This window comes from Pteropus alecto, unplaced genomic scaffold, assembly GCF_000325575.1.
Source record: "Pteropus alecto unplaced genomic scaffold, ASM32557v1 scaffold50, whole genome shotgun sequence".
Classification (NCBI taxonomy): Eukaryota; Metazoa; Chordata; class Mammalia; order Chiroptera; family Pteropodidae; genus Pteropus; species Pteropus alecto.
In genome coordinates, this window is record NW_006431918.1 from 13,390,572 (window position 1) to 13,417,865 (window position 27,294).

The 27,294-nt window shown below is 43.9% G+C and overlaps 1 protein-coding gene across 1 annotated transcript; it reads left to right on the top strand.

The window, feature by feature from the left end:
* The first annotated feature begins 18,900 nt into the window (after window positions 1-18,900).
* Window positions 18,901-27,294, top strand: GATA4 (GATA binding protein 4). Its single transcript, XM_006906300.3, has 5 exons — window positions 18,901-19,066; window positions 20,502-20,627; window positions 23,607-23,694; window positions 25,654-25,802; window positions 26,818-27,294. The coding sequence occupies exons 1-5, from the start codon at window positions 18,902-18,904 to the stop codon at window positions 26,998-27,000; spliced, it is 711 nt and encodes a 236-aa protein (XP_006906362.1). The 5' UTR covers window position 18,901; the 3' UTR covers window positions 27,001-27,294.

Genomic DNA, 27,294 nt, shown 5'->3' on the forward strand with positions numbered 1-27,294 from the left:
CATGGACCCTGGGACCCTGTCTCACCAAGTGCTGCATGCTGTTAGCCGTTACGACTCAGTGCCTTGGCCTGATAGTCTCAGTTTTTCTTTCTACCCTAATAATTCCTTAATGCTTTTCATACAGACAATTTTTGTCTCTTGTTCTCACTCATCTGACTTTGGAAGAACTAGAGGCAAATAAGAAACAATCAAGAAAACAGATCACACTTCCTCTTGGTAACAGAGAGGGAGCAGAAGTTGGATCTTATCTTGAACACATGAAAGGTGGGGTTTCTCTCATTGGAACTTCTGTGTGGGCTTGTCTTTGCTGGCAGCTTCTGACATGGCTCCAGGCAGAATTCCTGAGAGTCGGACATGGCCAGTGTTCTCACTGTATCTTATGATGCTATTCTTTTATTTGGATTATAGTTCCATTTGACTGGAAGCGTTTCCAGGGCAAGAATCAGACCTCATTCATTTTGGGATCTGTGACACAATTACATGCTAAATACTAAACGAGTGTTCACCTTCTGAAAAGATAAAGTCTGGAATTCATCATGAAGTATATGGCCTCTTTGGCTCATATTCATGCCCTGCAGTCTGAGTCTGCTGACACAGTGACTGGAAGGAAAGCGTCCATCCCAATAAAAGGGACCTGAGGGGCAGAAGGCCAGGGAGGAGCATGTCCCCATCCATGATCAGTTTTCGAGGGAGAGACTGGTAGGGCTGGGGTGGGAGCTGGGGAGTGAGGAGACAGAGGAGCTGTAAGAATCAAGCAGAGGCAACTCAAACTCAGAAGGCCGGGAGGAGAGAGAAGAACGCAGAACACTCCAGTGGGATTCCCAAAGGTAGCAGCAAGGAAACAGAGTACTTCGGGGTGGGCCCAACCTTTGGATGTGGTGGGTCTGAGGCATGGGGGAGGGACATGTACGTGAAATGTCCAGGAGGCAGGTGGCATGGGCTGGAGTCTGTGAGATCATCATTCTGTTTGAAGCCTTGAGAACAGGAGAGAGCCCCCAGGATAGTGCGGAGAGTGAGGGGCAGAGTGACAGAGCTGCTGGGAAAAAGCCAAGCAAGGAAGCTGAAAAAGTAGATAATTGGGTGCCCTCATGTTTTGCCTCATAAAAAACACCTGGGCTTATTCCTTGATCCTGTGGTGTTCTTCTAGGCCCCAATGGTGCCCCTTGGGCTTCCTGAGTCCCCATCCCTGCCCCCCACCGCCAAGTCTTTACATCTTGTCAGTGTTCTGATCCCGAAGCCAGATCCATTGCAATCTTTCTCTGCCAGTTTATAGAGACTTACAGAATTTCATTCATCAAGTTTAGCCTTTCCCACCCATGAAGTCCCTAAACCCACTGTTTTCCCTGCTCTCCACTTTGAATAGATTCCCTGAGATCCTTCTTAGAGAGCCTCTTGAGGCACCGGGGGCGGGGAGTTGTATATGTGGGTAACCACCTCTCAACTCATCATAACAAACCGGCTCAGAAACTCAGAAATTCTCTGTAGAAACAAACTCTCCCATCAGACTGTTTAAAGGGTGTAAGTGCCTGTTGATTTGGGAGGCTGGTCTCTGCCAGCCTGAAGTGCTTCACAGAAGTGACAGGACACTCTCCTGCAGGGAATGTTGATATTAAGTTTCCTGCCCTGTGTAAACACATGTCCAGGAATGGCATTAATAAAGGAAACCCTTTTCCCAGGACAGAGCAGAAGGGGCAGTGAGAGAGAAGGATGAAGAGGATGGATGCTGGGGAGGGGAGAGCTGGCCAAATGGACCATCTAACCAGCTGTTCATGGTGAAGGCCGAGCTCATTAGCCAGACTTTTTTCCATCATTTTCAGAAATTTTGCTTATATTCCTTGTTGAGATCGCCAATCTTTTACTATTTGGCAGCTGATAAAGGAGAGGTAGAAGAGTCTGGTGATTAAGGGAGCAGGTCTGGAGTCAGACACCTGATTTAAAATACCTCTTATAATGTTCTCCAGTTTTCAATTCCATAAAATTGAGTAGAAGCTACTTCATAGACTATTGGAATAAGAAATAATGTTCGTAACACATAGAACTTGATATGCAGTACGTACCTTTCAATGTGAGCCATTAGTCACCCATCGACACATGTTTTCTATTGTCATTAAAGGAGATATTATTTCAAATAGGATTTTGTCAGTCACACTAATAAAGGGTTAGATTGCACAGGAGGCTGCCATATTGAATTAAAGGAGAGTTTTGTATGGGTTAGAATTCACCTTCTTTCTCAGTATTAATCTACTTTTAGGGACAAAGACCCGATATCCAATTCGATGTTTATAATTTCTTCTACATAGGAGGGCACATTTATGTAAGCAGAGGCTAATTGGGATTATAGATACCTGAAAAGTGACTTTCGTCATAGCTTTAGAATATTTTAAAAATCAGAAGGGAGTTGGAACTAGTTGTCTGCCTCCCGTGAAATCTGAACGAAAAGAAAACACGAAGAAACCACTGGGTTGCATTCGGTTCATGTGGCGCAGCCGTGGGTGGCGCAGCTGTGGATGGAGCCGTGACGGGGTCTGTCTCTGGGACTCTCTGAGAGTAAGTGAGACCCTTTTCCCCCTTGAATTGCTTCAGTAGAGTCTCTCCTAGGGTCCAAATCACGTGTCACTGTGCTTATTAGCATTGTCATGGTGCTAAATCGTGTTTGCTGAAAAGCAGGGGGGAAATCAACTGCTTTATGGATTTCTGCCAGGAAAAGCATCTAACTCATGGTGGCTGCTAAAGCCTCGGATTTGGAGAAGGGTAGGAAGAAAAGGAAGAGTTGCTAATTAGTTTTTTTATTAAAAAAGTAATCCGATATATGCATCTTCCTGAGTATTTCTATCTCTGACTGGCTTTATGAGATGCAGTCAGGACCCAGGACCCAGGTCTCCTTGTGTCTCTGTCTACTGCAGGAGTGATGTGGACTTGGTGTCCATCTTAAAGGAAGTGATATATGATGTATTTTAGAGGAAGTGATCTCTTTAGGAGTATTGATGGAAACTACATGGTCCACATGGTCTTTCCCAGGCTTCTGATTCCTTTGTAAAAATGAGTGAATTGGCACTAGACATCCCTGGTACCTCTGGGCCCTTCCAGCTCTGGCCATCTGAAAAATAGGAACAAGTGAAGGATGAGTATTTGTGCTATTGCCATCAGGAGCAGGGGCCTTTGGCCTTTCCGTTAGGGCCTAAGGACAGCAACTGGGCAGAGGTGCTGGTAGCAAAGAAGAGGGTGAAGTCTGGGTCCCCATCAACAGCCACGGCCAGCCGGTCCAGCCGATGAGTGGTTTGGAAGGAAGTTGTAACATTCGGTGGTGGCACTGAGGCCCAGCAAACACTCTGAGAGCTTATGATGTTTGCTGTTTTCCTCTGACATTGTTTTATGTATTCCAACAACTGTCCCGTGGGCAGGAGTTGCAATGTCCATTGGCAGATGAAGCAACTGAGGTTACAGGGTGCCCGAGGCAACAAAGGGGCTGAGTCTGGCAGACTCAGGTCAGCTTGACTTTCTGGGCCAGTGCCCTTCCTGTTCCCTAGTGTCAGCTGCACTGATGGCACATACCCTACCATTTCAGGGAACTGTGCAGGCTGAGGCCACCACATATGCACCTGAACAGCTCTGTCAGGGCTGGGCTACTGAGGCATTTCTTCCCTTGGGGTCTTGCTGACACCAGATTTCCCTTTCATCCTGGCTTTTCTGCACCTACCGCTACCTCTAAGCTTCTCTCTAGAAGACCAAGTCTAATGAAGACCCTGCCATGCGGAATCTCTCCAGGTGGGTCAGCAAATGGGAGTCATGGTGGCCAAGGTCTGATTGATTGATTTTATTGTTCAATGCACAGCTCTGCATTGGTTCCTGACTTTTATTTTTTTGCGAAGATGAATATGTTATTAATTAAGAAAAGCCACAATAGCCAAAAGGCTTTTTGTATTAGTTAGAACTTCCCTTTTTTCTCTCTAAATGTATTAGTCTACATTTAGGGATATAGACCAACTTAATGTCTGCAATTCCTTCTACATAGGGGTGCATATTTACATGAGCAACCGAAGTGTCCATAGGCAGATGAACGGATAAACAGAATTTGATAGAATATATACAGTGGAATATTTATTCAGCCTTAAAGAGGAGGGAAATTCTGTGGTTCCCAGAGGCTGGGGGTTTGGGGAAATGAGGAGATGTTGGTCAAAGGGTACAAACTTCAGTTGTATGGCAAATAAGCGCTGAGGATGTAATGTACAGCATGCTGATTATAGTCGATATTGCATTATATGTTTGAAAGTTGCTAAGAGAGTAGAACTTAAGTGTCCTCACTGCAAAAAAAAAAAAAAAATGGTAACTATATGAGGTGATGGATGATTGTAGTAATCATGTCGCAAAAGTATATGTATATAAATCATCATGTTGTACACCTTCAAAAATACATATAAATAGATAAATAAATTCAGAAAGAAGGGAAATCGTGACACATGTGCAGCATGTGAACCCTGAGGACATTATGCTAAGTGAAATAAGCCAGTCAAACCTTGAGGACATTATGCTAAGTGAAATAAGCCAGTCAAACAAGGACAAATACTGTATTCTGCTTACATGAGGTATCTAGAATAGTCAAATTCAGAGACAGGAAATAGAATAGTGGTCTCCATGGGCTTCAGGGAGAAACAAGTTGTTATTTAATGAATGGGTCCAGAGTTTTGGTTTAGCAAGTTGAAAAGAGTTCTGCAGATGAATCACTCAACAATATAAATATGCATAACACTTGAAACGTACACTTAAAAATGGTTAAAGGCTAATTTCATGTTATATGTATTTACCACAATTCAAAAAGAAAAATAAATAAATAAATGAATTTATTAAGTAAGTCAGTAAAAATGAGAGAGAAAGAGAGAGAGAGAGAGAGAGAGAGAGAGAGAGAGAATGCAAAAACCCAGCAAAGAGTAAAACAGAAAAATCCTCCCTCCTGACACTGCGTGCTATTTCCCTCCCCAAAGGCGTAAGCAGTATTAATGTGAGAGCTGGCAGTACTCCTCCTCCTGAATTTGTTCTACCAGATTGCTTTTCTGTAGTAGCTTTACACTTTTCCTAAGATGTCTGCTAAGCATGGGAAAGTTACAAAAGGATGGATCGAACTACCAGACCTTTGCTGATAAATATCCTCCAGGGTTCCTGGGATTCTGCTGTGGTGCTTCAGGTGGGAGGAAGAGAGGCTGAGAGCTGAGCTCTGCGCAGCTCCCAGTGCATAGAAACTCGACTTCTTTATATATAATTTGTAAATATCTGCTTGGCTACCGAGTTCTGAGGCCACAGTAAAAAAAGAGAGAGAGAGAGAGAGAGAGAGAGAAAGTAAACACACCCTATAAATAAGGTATGAAATATACCCCAATCTCTACGTGCTTATAATCTAGCTTAGGAACAACATATGGTTTGGGAGAAAAAGGTGAAATAATACCAGAAGATCTAAATGGTACTGGACTACAAGGATAAGATAGGTAATTCAAGATTGATGTGATTAATTGCCAACTAAACCCATGGAAACATTGGGTTAGTCTGGGTGGGTTAGTGATAGGAAGAGGAAGACCAGGTGGTGGCATCGGAGAAGGATGTATGCGCTGTGAAGAAGGGGTGGAGATTCCTGTGAGGCGTAGCAGAGCATGGGTGCGATATCTTCCCTTCCTCCCCAAACACCAACAAATCAAATGAAAAGAACACCCAATATAAGGTAAAAATTTAATCTCTAGTAAAACTTGGAAACAACTTATACCCCCAGCTACAGAAATACTGTCAAATATAATGGAAATTCAGATCACATTGAGGGAAAAACTTTGAGAATTGATCTATACCTGCCAGATCTCCAGCCGGCTGTAAATTTCCCTAGTAATAAATGAGATTGGAAAGGAAGAGGCAGTGTTTCATTATTTGCAGATAAAAGAATAGTCAACTTTGATAAACAAATATGTACGATATCTTTGGAGAAAGATATGAAACTTTACTGAACCACATAAAAGAAAACACGGATAAATAGGAAAAGATACTATGTTCTTGGATTAAAAAGCTAAGTGGTATTCTTTCTTCCAAATGCCTCCAAACAAATCTATAAATTTAATGTGGTCTCAGCAAACATCCCAACAGGATTTTTTAAATGCAACTTGTCAAGTTGATTATAAAATTTATATGGTAGATTTACTGTACAAGAATAGCCAAGATAATTTTTAGAAAGAAGACGTAAGCATTGGGTCCTTTCAAATATCAAAGTACTGCTAAACAACTATGGGAATCATGGAATAGAATGTAAATGTTATGTATCTCTACAATGTAAGACTAATAAATCCTCTTAAAAGAGTGAGGTAGATCTGTACCGGTAAGAAGAAATGTCCAAATAAATGTGCTTCCATTAGGAAACTAAGCTGTAAGAGTTTGTATGGTCTGACCTCATTTGTGTTCAGGACAGATGGCGCTGCTCTTTCCAGTTTCTCCTTTCTCAAAGAGGGTTATATTCCCCACCCTTAGAACATAGGCTTGCGTATAAGACTTGATTTGATCAATGGCATGTGCGTAGACGTCACTTGTGCAGCTTCCAAGCACAAGCTTTAAAAATCATTATGTGGTCCTGACATAACTTTTTGCCCTCTACTACAAAGCTGGTATGACTCAGATAGATAAAAGTTGCACCTTCAATCTGGATCTTGGAGTGAAGCACACACACATAACAGAAATTCAGCCAACTCACAACTGATGTGTAATATGAACAGCAGAAAATAAATCTTTAATATAGGAAGCCACTGAGATTATGGAATTGCTTGTTACAGCATAACCTAGCAAAAGTTGACTGATACATTGCTAACCAGCACCCAAACCAAATTTGTTTTATGTATATATTTTTGAACATGTCTATAGCATGAGTAATATATCCTAGAGAAAATTTTCCCACGTATATAAACAGATATGTACAAGGATGCCTGTTGCAACATTTATTACAGCAAAAATTAAAAATGACCTGAATATACATCAATAAGGGAATGAACAAATTAAATATATATTAATAGAAAACTATAAAGCAACTCTTAATAGCTCCACAGGTATCAGCATAATTAAAACTCAGAAAAATAATAGGCAAAACAAACTTGCAGAAAGATACATATAGCATGTAATTTCTATGAAGTTTAAAACATGCATAAATGTGTATTGTTTTTGAAAAAATGTACACATTACAAAAGTAGAAAAATTTACACAAATCAAACATTACATCTAGGATAGAGGTTATTTCCAATGAAAGAAAGACAGTAAGATAATTAGATACACAAAGGAATCAACTATATCTGCAATTCTTTTTCTTTAAAAATATCTAACACAAATATGGTTAAAAAATGTTATGATTTTGACAAAGCAAGGTAATGGGTTCTGGAATGTTTTTATACTTTTTTTTTCTCAATTACTGAACTATTTCATATTTTTAAAAAAGTAAATTTGTAAATACAATATGTGATGTGAAGGCATTCGTATAAACTTAAAAAGCACAAAATCATACTTATGATATTCAGAGGTGCATATATACGTGTGCAAAAATATAAAAATGAATTGGAAGGATATACACTAAATTCAAAATAGTGGTTGGATAAGAGATGGTGGCAGAGAATAAAAGGAATTGTATATTCTTGGTACTTTTCTCTAATTTCTAAATTTCTAAAAATAAAAAATATAATTAATGAAATAGAAAATGTCTGGAAAAATAGGAAAATTGTTAGCCACTTTTGCATGGGGTAACAGTAATGGAGACTTATTTTTTTATCTGACGACCTTCTATACTGTTTGAATATTTATAGCAATTATGAAGTATACAATTTAAACATAAGTTAGGGGGAAAATGTTAAAATATGTAAGTGAGAAGAGTCACAATATAGTGCCAAGTCGGATGAGTCCAAAATGATCTTTTCAAATACTTCACTTTTGATTTATGGAGACCAGAGCAAAAGTGGTAAAATTACTGTTAGTGAACATTTTAACCTCCGATTCTTCAGGAACTGGTTCTTATTAATCCCAGCGTTTAAGTCTCGTAAAAGTAGTTTCTGATATTGAAACAGTGGATGGAGTCCATTCACATCATTGGTAGAATCCTAAGTAATACCTCCGCAGCTATGCTCTTGCGCTCGCGCCCTCTAGCGGTTGGAAGACCTTCCTCAGGACCACTGCGTGTGGATGTCGTTAAGTCAAGGGAATCTGAAGAGTCTGGGTCATCCTTTCACCCAATCAGCTGCACTTCTCTGTCTTTTTATGGCGGGCTCCCTTAAATCAGATTTTCTATGAAGAAAGGATTCTGTGGCTTACAAGGAACAGAAACATCACTGGTGCAGAGTAATTTATACATTTGATATGATATTAATCTGGATCATTTTCAAACTAGGAAGGACCCATCTAGATCATCTGGTCTAACACCCTCATTTTACAAAGAAGATCCTAGGCATCAGCTGGTAAAATGTATACTGCCCTGTCCATTGCCAGGAGGGGCACATGCTCCTGGCCATGCTGTGTGTGATCGTCATGATCGTCATCTGTATTTTTTGTTTTGTTTTGTGTTAACTGAACTCAAAGCTAAACAGAGCTTTCCCAGCTTTCCTTAGACTCCACATTTCATGCAAAAAGCTTGCAGAGTAACTAGTGGATTAGCAGGAGAAGAAGATGTAAAGTGCTGGCGATTGGGTCTAACCTTGGTTTGATTAAGTAATCCCCCAGAAACCCCCAGAGGGAAAAACAGCCTCCTGCATACGTGTTTACACCCTTGTTCCTCTCCCCTTCTAAAAGGCGTAAATCTCCCCTGAAGTGCCTCCTTAGCATTCAGGGCAATAAAGAGGTCACATTATGTCTCCATAAATCTCCCCTGCCGGCAGGCAGGCTGCTGCCATTCCAGGCGGTGAAAGGGAAGGGTGAAAGGGAAGTTGTTTCTTTCTGAGGCTGCTGGACTGGAAGGAAAGGCTTTTTCCCTCCAGACCCATTGTCTTGGTCCCTGAGGGAGCTGGTCTGGCAATTTGTTCAGTATTTCCTTTCCATCCTGCCAGCTTGTAACAAGCTGGAGAGGGGGTGCAGAATCAAATGAGCCCACACTGGCCTGATTTAAGTCTCTTCAACTGGCCCTGATAGAGTGCCTGGCCAAAGCTCTCTCTCAGTCTTTCTAATTAAAGGAACAAAGTCTAAATGAGCAGTGTGCTTGTACATAGCTGAGCATTAGAAGCCAAGCCAGATCCACTGGGGCTGGGGCCTGAGACTGCCCTGGAGGCTGGGCTGGGACCCCTTGGGACAGGGACTAGGGTACTGTGAAAGATGATAGTGGATGGGTGAGACTTAGAAAATGGTAAGAAGATAAGATCCTCTTATGGGAAATCAGAAAAGATAAGATCCTCTTATGGGAAATCAGAAAATGGAACCTGTCCTAAATGGAGCCTGCTTTAAATTAAAAATAATACTACATGAAACAGTTTAAGATAGAAAAGATTATTTCTTGCAAATAGAAAATAAATTAACATAGTCGAGAATTCAAAATGTTCACAAAAGAGCTTACAGTAAAAAGCATCCCTGAACCACCAGAATGTCTTTCTGGAAGCAATCGATATTATCAATTTCTTGTGTATCCACTTAGAAATATTTATTGTACATACAAACAACTCTGTGTATAGACTCTTCTCCCCTTCTTTTTGTTCTTGCTCCCAATATTTCACAGCATATTTTGGAAAGAATTCCATATCATTATATAAAAGAGCTTCATTCTTTATGGCTACATAGTGTACTCTAATTGAATTAACCAGTTCCATATTTCTAATCCTCTACTATTGCAAAAAAAAAAAATGCTACAATGACTATTCTTATACATGAGCCATTTTACACAAGTACTGGTTCAATGTAGGATAAATTCTCAGAAGTGGAATTTCGAGGTCAAATGGTACATACATTTATACTTTTGCTAAGATATTGCCACATTGCCCTCCCTCTGGACTGTACCATGTTACACTCTCTATCAACACTCAGACTACTTGTTTCCCCACATCCTCACTCCCAGGGCATATTTAGATGGCTGAAGCAGGCTGGCAGGATGCCTGGGGGGGTGGGGGTGGGGGTGTCGACTCACTCCAGTAACCTGGGGGAGCTAGGACCAGTACCGGACTTTGTCCATAGCGTGATTGGCAGGCAGCTTTTGATTAGCTCATCAAGTACATTCCCATCTGCACCCTATGGAGAGGGCCTTTCTCTTCCTTCTGTGGGATGGGTGCCAGAGCAGGTACTCGTTCCAGAGGGGCTGCCCCTGTCGGAGGGGAGGCACCTGGGTATAGCGTGGAGAAGGTACTTTGTTAGTTTTTGGAATGAGACGATCTCAGGAAATTGAAGAAATAAAGTAGACATCTCCAATTCTCCAACTCCTAGTCAGAGATGCTTTTTAAAATTTAATTTTTATTAGTTATTTTGTAATAGCCTTTTGAGGTCCTTCTGATTTATCCCAATGAATTATTAGAACAGTTTTATCATTAGCAAGAGTGGGCCGGTTTTTAGTGCATCATGGAGCACTTTTCCGTACCCATCTGTTATGTGAAATTATATATACACACATTATGTGTATAGGAAAACTGCTGGCCTGGCATAAATAATTCGCTCAACTGAATGTGTGTCCAGGAATGTGGCTTCTCAGTGGCCAGGCAGTCAGGTGGGCCAGGAGCAGAGCCCTCCTGCTTCAGGAGATGCTTCAGGGCTCTGGACTTCATTGAAATCTGCTTGGTCAATGTGCAGAGTTTCTGTTGTGTGCTGAGCACTGCAAGTGGAATGATCCAACCCAAGAGCAGCATGGTGCTGGGGAGGGTGAGGGTCAGGTCATGGAATGTTCTAGAAGCTTAGGTGAGTCACTTACATTCTCTGGACCTTGGTTTCTTCCACTGAATGTTCACAGTATCACTCAAACATCACTTCAGGTTTTTAAGACCGTGCACCTCCTGCCCTCCAGGAGCCTTAGAGCCTTAACTGAGACGAACCAGCACAGGGAGACCATGACTACGGGATGTTCATGGCGAGCTGGTGGTCGTAGTCACTAAGCGAGGCAAGGTCCAGTGAAAGGAAGGTGCAGTTTGGGCTCGGTACTCAGAGTCCAGGAAGCGGCAAATGTTTTCAATTGCTGACGTCCAGGCAGGGCTCCCATGGCTGTAGCAGAGCCTAAGGCTGAACCCCGGAGGCTGTGAGATGTTAGGGGCCAACTAGGAACCTGGCATCTAGGGGGGTTTTATGTACCTCCTCCTTCGGATTCTGCATGCACCTTGTCTGGGAGGTAGTAAGTCAGCCCACTTCTGAGTCAGGTGGCGAAGCTGAGAGAATGAATCCAGGGTGCAGGGGACTGCCGGGGGAGTGAGCGAGTCGGAGATGTAGGGATTATACTCACAGTTCTGCTGAGAGTGGCCACACATCCTGATTTTAAGCCTGTTGTCCCAGAATCATTAGTAATAGGCCCCTCAGAAGTGTCCCGTTCTGGATGATGAGCTATGTGGCATCCTACTCAGCAACCAAAGGGTGGCAGAAATAAGGAGAGCTTGTGGTTCCAGGTTCGGGAGGGTGGGGGCTCAGGACAGGGTGTCTGCTGGACACAGCAGCTGGTAAAGCTTTTTCCAAGGCCCTGTGGGGAAGGCTTCAGACAGCTCATCCACTGGGTGGTAATGGACGGGAGAGGGGCAGGAAGCCCAGAGAGGACAAGGAGACGACTGGGCGAAACAGTGCTTGCGAAAACATTTATCGTGAGAACAGAATCCTGACGTTAGGGATAGTTTTAAAAATAGAAATGATAACACAACACGACTGAGTAGTCCCTTCTTTCCTTTGGTCATTTGCTTCCTTTAAAGACGGCCTCCTGGCCCCTAGATCACAGGCGGGAAGGGGGCCATGGCGACCTTCTCTTGGGAGTCTATGTGTGTTTAATTTCCACATCTGGCAAATGAAGTCATCTTCTCAGTACCTAACACCATAGAACTTCTCATAGCAGTTTGCCAGTCTTTACCCTTCACGGATTTAACTGCATAATCCAGAAGGCCCAGGACATAATCATCGCTGAGGATCAACTTTGGATTGTAAAGCACTGGGAAATTTCTCCCGGAACTAATGAGTGACCTTGGATTTCATGGGGGGGAATCTGAGCTAAATGTAATTATAGTCTTACATGTAGGGTTTCCTGAAGTTCTCAAAATCTAATCTTCACAAAGATGCTGGCTAGGAAGCATTGCCTAAGCTGGCATGTGGAAAAGCAATGAAAGAGATGTAACCTTTAGATGGAGAACAGTGTGTATGGGTCCCAGACTTCTTATAGCCCTCACTGCTGACATGTCATATAGTGCCCCTAAACTGTCTCACCTGTAATGATTTTTGAACTGCTCATGTTTGACATGGTCCGCTTTTGGGAGAAGGATCGGGTTTCCAACAAGATGGTGCAGTCGTCCATCTGCCTATCTGCAGGCAGGAGCGACTGGGACTCTAGGCCTGCGGTTAACGGACTGGTCAGTGAGCCCAGTTCACATCCCAGCTCTGCTATGTACTGAGCAAGACCTAACTTCTGGTACCTTGTTAACATTCCCCTATTGCCTGCCCTCCGGGGCCAACCTTTCACTCTGCTCCTACTGGGAACACAGACCAGGTAGGAATGGGGGTCAGTATCGGGAGCTTGTTGGTCCACAGAAAGGAAAGACATGCTCAACTTTCCCAGATCCTTCAGGACAGGGCGCCGGCTGCCTACCAGAGTCTTCACCTCATCTTTCTCTTCGTAATTTCTCTTAGCATATTAAGGGGTTTTAACGTAGCAACATGCTATAAATGTTTTCCTCCAGTCTGTCATTTGTTCTTCAACCTCTTCCTCCTCTTTTTCTCCCTCCATCCCTTCCCTCTTGTTTTTGGTACTTGTGCCCCTTCCTTTCAAAAGGTCCTTGCTTCTTTGTGATTTTTTTTTCCTCTGAGGAACGCTGTTTAACTCTCACGTCGAGCTTGAAGCCAGGCTCCTTGATGGATGCCAGTAGTGTGCGTCGTGTGTCGTGTGTATGACATACAGACGGGAGGTGAAAATTTATTTCCAGTACGATTACAGTATTCGCCTGGAGAAAAGTTTAAGGGTCTGTCATATTATTCAGTGGCTATTAAGAAATGTGTGCTAAATATTTATATAGATTATTCTCAGTTTCCTAGTTTATAAATCTAAAAATGTTACGCATCTCATGAAGCCGCAGTCAGAGTGTGATGGACGTGAACCACCGGAGTTCTGTTCTTCAGCTCTCAGGTGCAGAGGCCCCTGGACTCCGCAGGGCAGCCTGGCCCAGCCTGGGAGGAACCGCTTCTGTTCTGCGGCTGCAGGAGCTTCCAAAATAGGTGCTCTAGTCCCGCCAGCCGGGACGCTGCTTGAGCTGCGTCTGCCCTCCCCTCTGCTGCCTCCTGTCACAGGCCAAGGCTGACAAAGCGCAGAAGACCCAAGGCCCAGGAGCTGCCAGAAAAACCTCAGGATTTGTTTGCTCCTTGTGCCCCAGACCCAGGCGCCAGCCCCGAGGACAGATCTGGGCCTGTCAGGAAATCCATGCACAATTTCTGGTGAACTTTGGATGGGACTCAGGGTTGGGGTTCAGAAGGGGACATGCGAGTAGGGCTAGAGACTTTGTTCTTGAAGCCCCTTGGGCTCTGGGGTTGCTCTCGGGGGCAGGTCCTTCCCCACTCATTGCCAGGCCTTGGATCCCTCTTGCTTCTATTTGTAACATTGAATAGCTGCCCTGGGCATGGTAATTTCCATTCTGTTTATGTGTCTTGCCTCCCCACATAGATTGCAGAGTGGTCTAGGACAGCTGAAGATGTGCAGCTGGGGATGGCAGGGCGGGTGCCAGTGATACAGCCCAGGCGCCATTGCAATTTGTCACATTTAATGCAATTATTTGTTTTGAGTTGTGTATTCCCAGCTACACCAAAACAATTCTGGGTGGGAGTTTTGTCCTAATTTTGTGGAATTTATCTCTATGTCCAGCATTTGTACAGGAGCAAGGAGAGCAGACACACAGCCGATGTGTGGGCTCCAGTGCCCTCCACAGAAACAGTAGAGGGCCAGAGACCAGATGTGCTCAGCATCTGAGGCTGAAGGAGAGGAGGGTCGCTCCACCATGGCTCTGGTTCAAGACCCAGATTTCCTTAGCAAGAGAAACCCCTCAAAAGAGGGAAGGCCTGAGGGGCATCTTTGTAGCAGAGCAGACCCAGGCTCTGTAGCACTGACCCAGAGGGCTGGCACGAACACGGCAGTGTCTGTCAGCCTGGCAGTGTCTGTCAGCAGTAAGGAGACAAATTCAGCGCTTAGGCCGTGCCCAGCAGGTGCTGCCAACCATGACCCTGGACTCTGATTTCTCTCTCTCTTACTTTCCCCTTTCTTCCTCTTCTGCCTTCCTTCTCCCAGCCCTCACTGGCTTACCCCTGCCTGTGGGTGGTTCCCCAAGATGGATGAAGCAGGTCAGGGGAGAGGTCGGAGTCCTTGCCTTTGATTGCGTCAGTTCTCTGTGGGGAAGTCAAGGGTGGGACCCTTCAACCTCCAGGCCCACATTTTTCTTTCAGGCACTACTCAGGGTGGGGAATAGTCAGTTGTAATTCCTAGTATCCATTCGAAATCAGGAGAAGTTTGTTTCCCTCTTTGAAAAAAAATTATTTTTTTAGTGGAGCCTGGGTGGAAGTGAGAAGTTAGATCTTGGGGTTAGGGCACAATTCATTTTGCACTTTTGATTGCTAAAATGATCCATATTTCCCATGAGCAGCAGCTATGAGATCTCATAAGTGCATACTGTTGACCATGCTGCCAGTTCATTCCTTGCCTCAAGTCTCAAACTGGGCCAAGTCTGAGAGTGATAGACAATTTACAATTCTGAGCATGGCCCCATTGGTTTGAGAAAAGGTCGGATTCCCAAATCTCCTAGCTCTTTTATCTATCTTTTCTCTTCCCCCATAACCCAGCACCAAGGTTTATCCCTGATCTTCCCAACTCCCTCTCAACCTCTCCAACCCTAACAATAATCCATCATTGTTATCTCATTCGGTGTTTACAAAGCACTTTACAGCTATTGTTGTGAGTTTTTCCTCTTATTTGCAAAGTACTTTACAACTATTATTACAAGTCTTTCCTCTGAATGTAGGGTAATGCTGACCCACTTTGGAGAGATGGCTTCCCACCGCCTTCTAAGTGGCTGGACCAATTCCCATGATGCCCAGCACCGGTGGGTGGGGCTTTCATAAGTCAAGGGCATAGCTGTGCCCTTCCAAATTAGGAATCAGGCTTAGAAACTGGCTTCAGGCAGCTGCCCACTTGCCCTCCCATTGTTCCACACCCCTGTGCATTTCTAATGAGGGAATGAGAGGTGCTTGTTAAAACCAGGGCTCTCACTGCCAGATGGTAGTGCTGTTTGGGGTTCACAGCCTGTCGCCTCTCGCTCCCCCCTGAGTGGGTGCTAAGCAGCAGGGTTTGAACTTCTTACTCTCCTTCAGTCTAAGGGAGAAAAATATGTGTCAAATGTAAGAAAGTAAAATAGCTCCTAACTCCAGGGTGAAGTGGGAGTTGCTTGAGATGATCAAAAATGTGTTTTGTTTTTATTTTTATCGAATTTTTAAAAATAAAAAGTTCCGACATTGCAGATTGGAGTTTTTTTAAAAAAGAAAAGTCCGCACAATCTAACTTGCCTAATAAAAGTTCCCTCCTGGTGGTCTTAGCTATCATCACAGTATATATGGCATTTTGTGTGCCACGTTTTTCATTAACACGGGGTAAGCATTTTCCACTTCTGTTACATCATCTTAGTAATAATTATGTACAATTATGTAATGGTTCATTGAGTAGGTTGGCTGGCAAGATTTTCTGGTAGAAAATGTGGAAACTTGTGCAGATTTGGAGGTGTTGCGGGTTGTGGGGAGACATGGTGTGTCCGATAAGGTGCTTCTAGGAAGCACGGCTTTGCCCTCCCTTCCAGCTCTTTCCTTTGGCTGCTGTTATAACACCTGCCCCTTCAAGTCTGGGTGGGACTTCTGTCCTTCCTGCCCTAGACAAGAAGTCTCTGCCACCCAAATCCCCAACTTGGTTAGGGATAATAATGAGTAACAGCGTTACTCATTATTGATATTCTGGCCCAATTTGCCCAAATAGGTCATTAGCATTCTGAGACTAAGTCTCCCTTTTAGTTGCTGTGACATCTGAGAACTTAAATAGCAGATGCTCAGTAAATATTTGTCAATGACAAATACATATTTGCCAACTTCCACTGCTTTCCCCGGCCGGTCAAATAGTTGCTTGACTGTGTAACCCATTCTGTGAGGCCAGAGTGGAGTTTCTAAGGCAAACCTTTGTGTTGGATTCTCAAAGCAGCATAAGGCCAGTAAACTGGTAGAGGTACCTAATTGCTAGGGGGGCTATTTTGATGAGATTCTGTCCCTGTGTATAAAACAATAAGTGTGAAGAGAAAAAGGAATCTTCTGTCCAAAAAAGAGGGGCAGATTATGAGATTTTTGTCTCTGGAAACATCTATAGATAAACCAGGACATAGGAAAGAAGCTGATTTGCTTATCTTTAAAAGACGAGTGTGAATTTTTACCTGCGAGAAATATATACTGAAATATTTGTGAATGAAATGATAGAATGTCTGAGACTTTCTTCAATTACACAAGACAGAGGAAAGTGGGTAAAGGTTGGTATACATGAGAGAAGATTGGCTACAAATTGTTGGAAGCTAGATGATGATTAAATAAGAGTTCATTTTTATATTCTGTCCACTTTTGAATGTTTAAATTTTTCCATAATGATAAAAATATAGAATAAGAGGGTCCTGCTCGGTTTGGACTAGACATCTAAAAAGGTCCTCCATTCCCAAGCATGATTTAGACTAGAATGAAGAGTCTTGGTTCAATTTTGAGGCTGTATTGCCATCTAGTGTTTACTGCTAGTACCTAACAAAATGATGACATTGCAAGCGCCCTTCCTGGGACTAAGGTCCTTCTGTGAACTCTCCTGGCCTTTCCAGTGTCCTCATGGGAAGCCCTGGGCAAGGGCAGCACACGATGACCTGGAGGTGGAGGTGGCTGTGATTGTGCTGAGGGTGGCATGCAGGTTGTTGCTCTCTCCACGCCTCTTTCAGGCTTGGGGAAGCAAGCTGTGCACGGGAATAGCCATTTCATGTGCCGCTGTGCAGGCAGGTGACCTTGCTGGAGGGTTCTCAGTGTGACCCAGGTGCAAAAATAGCCTCTCTTGTGACCAGTGTGTGCTCAGCTCCCTGGCCTGAGCAAACAGCCCCTCACACCTGCATTTTGTTGACTCGGTGTGGACACACAGCTACTTGTTTGCAGGTGCAAATGACTGTTTGTGTACCCAGACTTGAGGGGAGGGCACCCTACCATCTTTTTCATTAGCCCACGTTCCCTTAGAGCAGGTAGCTGGGCCACATAACTAGCAGGATATGTGACTTTAAAACCGCAGGGCTGGGTCCTGATGGAAGAAGAGCTCCTAAAAACTCTCCCCTCCAAATATCTCCCCGCTTTACTAGAAGAGAATCCACTCTTGCTTCTGGTAGTAGGATAAGAACAATCTGGACACCAAGGTAGCTGTATTTACAGACAGAAAATTTGAAAAAGATATAATCATTTTTCAAATAAAAAGCAGTGTACATGGAATCAGAGAGACTGCTGGACGCTGTGAGCCAGGCTTTATATAGATCATGGGGATGAGAAAATTGGCCCAGTCGATTTCACCGCGGCAACTGAAATGGACATGGTGGAATTTATCAATTGTAAAATTCTATAGACATGGAAGATAAACGTGATGGGGAGGGCAGGGTGAATGAGCGAGTTCAGGAGAGTTACAAATGATGGCAACTTTCCCGTGGAAGTGTGATCAACCCTAAATCTATAATATGTACTTTTATTTTATGTACCAGTAAGCAAGAAAATATGTCAAACTGTGATACATATAGATATATTGAAATGAGAAAAATGGGTTATAGTCTTTTTTTGCAGAGTAGTTTGAAATTTCAGAAACTTTCAAAAAATGTAGTCCTTCTGGCTCATTAATTCTACTTCTGGGGGCGTATGCTAAGAAATAACCAGAAATGCTAAGGTTTGTGTACAAAATGAGCAGTTTTACAAAACAAAAATCAGAAACTGGGTAATGATTAAATAAAAGGTCAATGACAATAGTTAAAGGATGGCACATTTATATGACGGATATTATACTGCACTTAAAATGAGTTTATGAAGAATTTCTAATGTGGGAAAAGGCTTTGGTATTAAGTGAAAGAACAGGCTCAAAATTATATAGGTTGACTTCAGCCAGGCAAAACTATATGTCAATACATATAAAATATTGCACAGTATATAATAGAACAAAATGCTAGTAACACTGGTAGTCTTTGAATTATAGGATTACACGTTTGATTTATTTTATATTATACACTTCAGTGTTTTCTAATTTCCCTAAAGTAAATATTTATTATATTTTTTTTAATGGGAAAAGGGATCTTAACTTTGAAAGGAAAAATAAAGAAAGATAGGAGGTCAGAGCGGAACTCAGTGTTAGGTGAGAATCTCAGGGCTATAGGCTCTGAAGGAGAGATAAGCGACTAAAATCAAGCTACTGGTGGTTGCTCCCCATCTGGCTTCCTTTTTCATGACTAGAGAGGGCCCTGCTGGTTTTGGATTGCGCAGGAGTAAAAATGTCCACTTCCCATGACAGTCCTCTGAGCCCATCCCTCAGGGGTTGAGAGCAGAATGAGGAAGAGCGAGGCCCCCGGGGTGATCCATCCGTCACTCCTTGCAAGGAAAGGGCATTATTTCTTTGGTTTCTAGATTCTCCAACATAAGATTAATGGGAATAAACAAAGAATGACTCCTCTGTATTATTTCCCACCCAGTAGATATGTTTGACGACTTCTCGGAAGGCAGAGAGTGTGTCAACTGTGGAGCCATGTCCACCCCACTCTGGAGGCGGGATGGGACGGGGCACTACCTGTGCAACGCCTGTGGCCTCTACCACAAGATGAATGGCATCAACCGTCCCCTCATCAAACCCCAGCGCCGGCTGGTAAGCAAGTGCCTGGACCACCCCAAGTCCAACAGCCTTGGGGAAAGCAGGGGGCACACCTCTCTCCTCCCGGCACCTGGCTTCACAGCTCCCACCTTGGTCGGAAATTCCCTGGTTTTGAATTTTGGACTTCAAGTCATCTTTGAAAGAAGGTGTGAGTTGAGGGGTTGGGTGTGTGTGTGGCGGGGTGAGGTGGGGGGCAATGTAGTAATTTCTCATATCTTTAGCTACAAGGATGTTCCAGACTGCTGACCTTAAACTAATAGCCAGATATTTCTCCAACAAAATGGATTTATTCTGGAATAACAAAGAATTGCAATTCCGGACATGCAGTCTAATGGCAAACCATGGCAAGTTCAGATGACAAAGGAGAGGAACACTCTTTTATAGAGGGAAGGAGGAGTTCGGAGGGGCTGTTGTAAACAGAGAGGCTATTGGAGGAAACTGGGAGTTCTGAGCATAGTGGCTTCTCCTTGACTAGTTGTGACAGTCTTGCAGGGGGAGGAGAAGACCCTCCTTCTACCTGCTGGAGTGGTGGAATAGAACAGCACCTTCCTGTTGGGGATGGAAAGCATGTCTCCTCTTGTTTGGGGTAACTGATGATGAGTGATATGTCCTGAGAGCTCCCCCTACAGGCCCTCCCAACTGCAATTTAAATGGAGTTTCTGTTAACTGACCTTCACAAGGCCACGTAGGTCAACCCCTTAATTATACAGAAATGAAGAGTGAGGCTCAAAAAAGCTAACGGCTTTGCCTGCAGTCACATGCGAATCAGAGTCCAGACGACCTGGTTGCCAGTGCAGCGCTGTCTTGTTCGTCTCCTGTGTTCACTGCAACCCCATGAGGACAGTCAGCTCTTCCTTTACATATTTTTTGTTATTTGTTCTGTTTTCACTTGATCAACCCAAAGCCTAAGGAGATTAAGCAGTGCGTGTTGGACACACATATATTTCACATATATTAAGGAAGGAAGATCAGTGGGGATAAACCCTGATGTTTCCCTTTCTTGAGTTCCCATAGCTGGTCCAGTCTCTGATGACACATATACGATGATTCCTCACCCACCAACTGTCCCTGAAGCCTACATTAATTCTTTCAAGGGAAGTTTTCTGCCTACAGTGCCTAGTGCTCACTGGGCTTTTCATCTGATGTCAAATGACTGATGATGCCACCATTAAGACTGGTATTCACTCTTCTCCGCAGCAGAAGTCCTGTTCACACACACACACACACACACACACACACACACACACACACACACACTCCTCTCCAGGATTGGCTCAGGTGAGGAAGGGCTCTGGCGCTGTGGCTGGTCTGAGATGCTCACGCCCTGCTGCCCATTCAAGGAGGGCAGCCCCGCGGCGTTCCCTGTGAAGTAGAAGCCTCAGCACCTGCCTCGCTCTTAGATTTGAAGGGCTTGTGTCCTGTGTTGCAGTCCGCCTCCCGCCGAGTGGGCCTCTCCTGTGCCAACTGCCAGACCACCACCACTACGCTGTGGCGCCGCAACGCCGAGGGCGAGCCGGTGTGCAACGCCTGCGGCCTGTACATGAAGCTCCACGGGGTGAGTAGCCCCGCCCCGCGGGACGAGCACCGCGACCGTGTCTGTGATCTTTCAGACTCTTCACTCAGTTCTCACTAATCTTCTTCCCTTCAGAGTATTATTCGTTTTTTTCCTTCTTAACACAGATACTTGGATTTGGAAGGGCCCTTAGAGACTGTCTGTATTAGTCCATTCGGGCTGCCGTAACAAAATTCTACACACTCGGTGGTTCATAAACAACAGAAATTTACTTCCGTGGTTCTAGAGGCTGGAAGTCGGAGATCGGGAAGCCAGCATGGTCAAGGGAGGGTTCTATTCCAGGTCACAGACTTTTCGTTGTGTCCTCACATAGTCCAAGGCGTGAGGCAGCGCTCTGGGGTCTTTTTTTATGAGAACACTAATTGCATTCACGAGGGATCCAGCCTCCTGATCTAATGATCCCTCAAAGGCCCACCTCCTAATACCATGACCTTGGGGGATAGGTCTCCAACATACGAATTTTGGGAGGACAGACATTCAGGCCACAGTAGAAACATTGCTGGTCACTTCCATCTTTAACATTACATAAGTCTCATTCCCATTTTACAGATGAGGAGACTGAGAAATAGTATATATATGTGTGTGTGTATACATATACACATGTATACATATACACACACATATGGTTATATGATATATAACAAAGGTAACAGTTTAATGGATAAAGGATAGCTTGTTTAAGACTATTTCTATTAACATAATGTGGAAAACAAACGCAAAGCTTGATCTCTATCTTTTCCTAAAAATAAAAATAAATGGGTGAATTAAAGATACAAAAATCTAAAACATCTTTAATTAGAGACAATAAAAATATGAGAAGAAAATGTAAGGAGGGGAGTATTTATATAATCTTGTATGTGGAAGGAGAACTTACTTCTTAGGCAAGTTTTCAAAACTCTTAAGCCATAAGATAAAATTTAGATATATTTGATTGTATAACATTTAATATTAGTTTATGGGAAAAGATACCTGAGGAAACTAAAAACCGATACACACATATGTCAGAGAAAGGGTTAATAATTTCAGAATACAGGGAGCTTCTACAAAGCTTTTTATCTTCTAATTAGCAACAATCTCCATTATGTAATGCTAAAAAAAAAAAAAGAAAAGAAAAGCCAGCGCAGACTATTATCCACACATGGCACTATTTTTATAAAGAAAAAAGGAGAACCTAATTTATATGTAGTTGCTTCTATATACATAGGACAACTCTAGGAGGATACATAAGAATCTGGTAGTATGTAGCACGGGTTGCCTCTAGGAAAAGGAACACGGGGGTTGGAGGGACACATTTTTCACTGTGTATTTCCTTTGTACCTTTTAGATGGTATATATGCATGTCTTACTTGTTCAAATATAAGACTAAACACAAGTAAAACAAACAAAAAAGAGATCCTATAGAATAATAAGAAAATGATAATCGATCTTCCGCCCACTTCCCAGAGTGTACAAAAAATATGAACAGACAATTCACAGAAGCGGCTCAGATAGTCACTGAACATATACAGAGGCTGGACCTCACTAAAAATCAGAGAAATGTGAATTAAAACAACCTTGAGATTCCCTGTTTGGCCCAAACGTTTGGCAAAAATTGAAATGTGCGATAATATGTAATGCTGGTATAGATTTGGTAGTAAAGCTACTTTCATACTGCATATTATTGAAAGCAGAGTCTCAAACATTTATTTGTACACTCATGTTTATAGCAACATTATTCGCCATAGTCAAAAGGCGGAAGCAACTCATATGTCCACTGATGGATGGATTAAAAAAATGTGTTATATACATACAAATGAATACTCTTCAGCCTTTAGAAGGAGGGAAATTCTGACACATGCTACAACATGAATGCACCTTGAAGTCATTACACTAAGTGAAAGGACAAATGCTATATGATTCCACTTGTATGAAGGACCGAGGGTGGTCAAATTCATAGAGACAGAAAGTAGAATAGTGGTTGCCAGGGGCTGAGGGGAGAATGGAGAGTTATTTAATTGGGACAGAGTTTCAGTTTTGCAAGATGAAAAGAGTTCGGGAGATGGATGGTGGTGATGGTTGCACAACAATGTGAATGCACTTAACACTACTAAACTGTACACTTAAAAATGGTCAAGATGGTAAATTTTATGTTATATGTATTCTACCACAATTTTTTTTGAAAAAGTAGTGAACTGAGTGGGGATAAACAAGGGGGCAATATTCTTCTGAAGTCAGGATGGGCTTTAAGAGGGCCTGAGTATCCTTACCCTCAAACGCAGGACTGCTGTCTCATCTGACTGGAAGGCAAGTTCAAGTTCATGTATGCTGGTGCCCTTTTCTTAACCATTCCATGTAGAATCCCTGAAGTGGTAATTGCTTTTCTTTCAGTATTTCCAGGTATGGCCTTTATTAATCCTGTATGGGAGACCAGGGACTAAAAGATTTGGTTGGCCAGGCCTAGAAGAAACCAGATGTGCAGAAGGAGCAATATTTAAAAATACTAGAAAGATGAAGGCTCGCTCCTCAGACACTTGTTTTGGCCTCTGTGAAAGGCTCAAGAGCATGACACCTGACAGTCGCTGCTTATTTATGAGAAGTGAGATGAGATAAAAGTATTGTCCACAGTTTATCTCAGCACCTGGCCACAGGGGCATCTCCAGCATAATCTCTTGCTGCTTCCCACCTCCCATGGCAACACCACCCTTTGCTCCCGTCGGATTCAATGCAGCGAAGAGCTGCTCTAAACAGAGTGACTTCACGTCTTGACTCACCAGGACTGTCCGAGTTCATGCCGTTTTCTTGGCATAATTATATAAATAGCACCCCCTTTTCACTTTTATAGTGTCCTGATGTGGCCACTATAAATGCCCTCCCATAGTGTGCGTGTGCGTGTGTGTGTGTGTGTGTGTGTGTGTGTATTTAAATACTGTATCTGATCATTTACAAATGGAAAACCATAGATATTGATTTCTAATCTCCTAGGTTCCCAGGCCTCTTGCGATGCGGAAAGAGGGGATTCAGACCAGAAAACGGAAGCCCAAGAACCTTAATAAATCTAAGACACCAGCAGGTGAGTGAAAGAGCTGTGTGTAATTATATGACTAAGTCTGTAGCCCTCGGAGCGTGTCAGAATCATGTATTCTTAGTGAGGTGGGCCAGCCAAGGCTGCTGAGATATAATAATAGCATCATTTATCCCCAGCTTTTCAGGACAAAATGAATAACCCCGTCAAAAAGTACCATCACCATGGGTCATATTGGGAGCTTTTGAAGCAGGCCCAGTTCCAGCTGTGGCCTGATCAATGCCAGTTGTGAAGACTGCAGTGGCCAGCTGGATTGGTCAAGGGCCTGAAGGAAAAAGGAACATGACTTGGTCCCCTCCATCTTTGGTGATGCAGCCACTCAAGAACTCCATTCCTTTCAATTCTCTTTGGGCTAACTGGGATCTGGGAGGACAGGGTCCCTTTAGTTACGTTCACAGCACATTGCTTTGTAAGCCAACGTATAATTAACATCATGTAGTGCTTTGTACTTTAGAAAGCTCCTTCACAAATATTCTCTTATTGATCCTTAAAGATCCCCCATAAAACCCGTTTATTACCCCATTTACTAATGAGCAAACTGAGGCTCGGAGAGGGCAGTGGCTTAACCAGAGTCATATAGCTATGAATGGATAGATCTAGAATGAAAACCCAAGATTTTATGTTTCGGGGTCCATACTGATTAATATGCCACTCTGCCCTCTCCGTTTCTAGATTAAGACTGAGGACTACTTATGTCCCCTCTTAAAAGTACTTCCTCCTCAGTACCACTACCAAATTAAAGATTTCACTGTGACATGCTGCAATCGCAGAGAAAATAAATCAGCTAATCTGATAGAGAGTTTATCTTCTAATCTAAGGCATAACGGAGCCAGATAAATTTCCTCTTTCCACTACTGAGAACATGACCAAAGTTGTCGTCTTCCAGATTCAACAAAGGCTCATGTCTTATCAGACCCTCTAGTGTTTTCCATCAGTGGTCCTCCACCTTTCTCCTGCTTCCACACTGTTTATAGGTACATGCATCCCCCAGGGTAGCTTCATCTCTTTACATGTCGCGGTCACAGGAAGAACAAGGCATTTGGTTCAGGTGTACACTTCCCTTTCCAAAATTCAAAATCAGAGGTGCTAGATTTGGCAGAAAAACCTAATCGGAACAGATACAGGCTATTTATAGTCTTTATTTACCCCACTTGTGAAAATTCACATTTTGCTGTAGAACTATTAGTATGTTTATTTTATTTTTCAATTACAATTGACATTCATCATTATTTTTTTAATTAATTTCAAGTGTACAGCATAGTGGTTAGACATTTATACAATTTATGAAGTGATACCCCTGATAAGTCTAGTACTAGTACCCGCCAAAACACTAATTCAAAAATATATCTGCACCCCTATGTTCACTGCAGCGTCATTGACAATAGCCAAGTTGTAGAAGCAACCCAAGTGTCTGTCAATGCACAATTGGATAAAGAAGATGTGGTGCATATACACAATGGAATATTACTCAACCATAAAAAGTGAAATCTTACCATTTACAACAACATGGATGGACCTAGTATTATGCTAAGTGAAATAAGTCAGACAGAGAAAGACAAATACCATATGACTTCACTTAACATGTGGAATCCAAACAAAATAAACTGTTAATATGATTATATATGGGGTGTTGTCCTAGACCTCAATGGAGGTGTTGTTTTATATAGTATAGTATTTGCCCCTTTTAAAATCTGAAAAGTTTTAAATCCTGAGACACATGTGGCTTCAAGGGTTTTGGATAAGGGGTGGCGAGTCTGTCATTTGAAAAAATTTCCTTGAAAATCTCATTTTGGGAACCGTTGCCCTACACTGATGAAAGACTCCTGCTTCTCTCCCCAGCAAATGTAAATAAACCATTAATACGGACCTACCTTGGCTGTCCCAAAGGACTGCCCTCCGTTTGTTCCCTGCCCCTGCTCTGGGTGTCCTGACTCTGCCTTGTTCCAGGTCCCTCCGGCGGTGAGAGCCTTCCTCCCACGAGCAGCGCTTCCAGCAACTCCAGCACTGCAGCCACCAGCAGTGGTGAAGAGATGCGCCCCATCAAGACAGAGCCCGGGCTGGCGTCCCACTACGGACACAGCAGCTCCATTTCCCAGGTATAGCCCTGGCTGGGAGAGAAGGGACGCCCCGTGGGAAAGTAGGTTTCAGAGCACCGGGTGGCCAGGCCAGCACTGGAGCCTGAAGCACGTGGCCAAGGGAGCTGACCACTTCCCTCAGGCCCTCCCCCACCTCGCCAGACTAGGGGATTTATTTCAGCACATCTGATCAAGCTATAGTGATTTAGACACACAACTGTGAGACACACATGTGTGGCAGCTCCTCTGTGCCAGGACCTTTGGAGTCTGGGGCTGGCACAGAATATGACACACAACTACAGCCTCAATCCACTGCGTGCATTGGGGAGGGAGGTACAAGTGCAGCGGGCTGCAGGAGGCAGAGGGTGGGTCGGGCTTTCTAGGCAAGTCTGTCTCCTAAGCGAGGGCTGTTTTGACCTTGGATGGGTAGATTTAACAGCAGGAAGGAGAGGAGAGCCATCTTAGCCTGGGAAGGGCATGGAAATGCAGAGGGCAGGATGCCATGTTGATGCGAGCCGGTTGCGGGCCCAGCTCCGTCTGTGTGTGCAGAAGCTGGGCTTGCAGTCCCCTCACTCCCCTCTTTTGGATATGACGACATCCCTGCGCCTCCACCCCTTCCCTCTGTGGTTCCTGTCATTTGGGATCAGGATGCCCTCAAGCCTGATCACAGTCTTAACTCTGATCACGTATTAACTCTGATGTCTCCCCTGCCTGTACGCTGTACAGGAGGCTGGATAATTATCAGAGCCTTCTGAAAAACTGGAACATTCACAAACCTCCTGGGTCGCGTACTGCTCAGAAGCACCCGATGAACCACGCAGCCCCTTTGCATCCCATAGCACGGGGGTAGCGAAAACAAAAGTGCCGGGGTCCCTTGTCCTGCCCTTGTCTTTTGGCCTTCTCTTCTGGTGCCTCTTCGAGGGGTGGGAGCCAGCCTGGGGACACCTGCATGACGGGGCACCCCTCTCGGCCCAGACCTCCCGCCCGAGCCCTCGGGAGCGATTCCATTGACCTCTTCTTGCACTTCTGCTTTCAGACGTTCTCAGTCGGTTCGATGTCTGGCCACGGGCCCTCCATCCACCCGGTCCTCTCGGCCCTGAAGCTCTCCCCACAAGGCTACGCGTCTTCTGTCAGCCAGTCGCCTCAGGCCAGCTCCAAGCAGGACCCTTGGAACAGCCTGGCCTTGGCTGACAGTCACGGGGACATAATCACTGCGTAATGTCACCTCCCTTCCTCCTCAGATTCCTGCATGGACTTGCGACTTGGAGAACAGCAGAGCCGAGGCTCTGGGCTCCCAGCGGCCGGCCTGCTCTGTCTGGGAATGACTCCGGAACAACAACTGGGAAGAAACTTGAAGTCGACGATTTGGTTAGGGGAAGTGGGTGCTGCATTTCGTCAGATGCCTTTTCAAGGTGGGCGGCTGGAAGGAGCCCAGACTCTGATCTGGAAGCGCCCACCCTTTGCTAGGAGCACACTTAAGTCCCTTCTGTGGAGTTACAGACTTTTTCTCATT

Excerpts from the sequence above, each read along its gene's own strand:
- GATA4 (XM_006906300.3), top strand. The coding sequence starts at position 18,902 with ATGTTTGACGACTTCTCGGAAGGCAGAGAGTGTGTCAACTGTGGAGCC. Across the intron at positions 19,067-20,501 it reads TCAAACCCCAGCGCCGGCTG|TCCGCCTCCCGCCGAGTGGG; the intron begins GTAAGCAAGTGC and ends CCTGTGTTGCAG. Across the intron at positions 23,695-25,653 it reads TAAATCTAAGACACCAGCAG|GTCCCTCCGGCGGTGAGAGC; the intron begins GTGAGTGAAAGA and ends GCCTTGTTCCAG.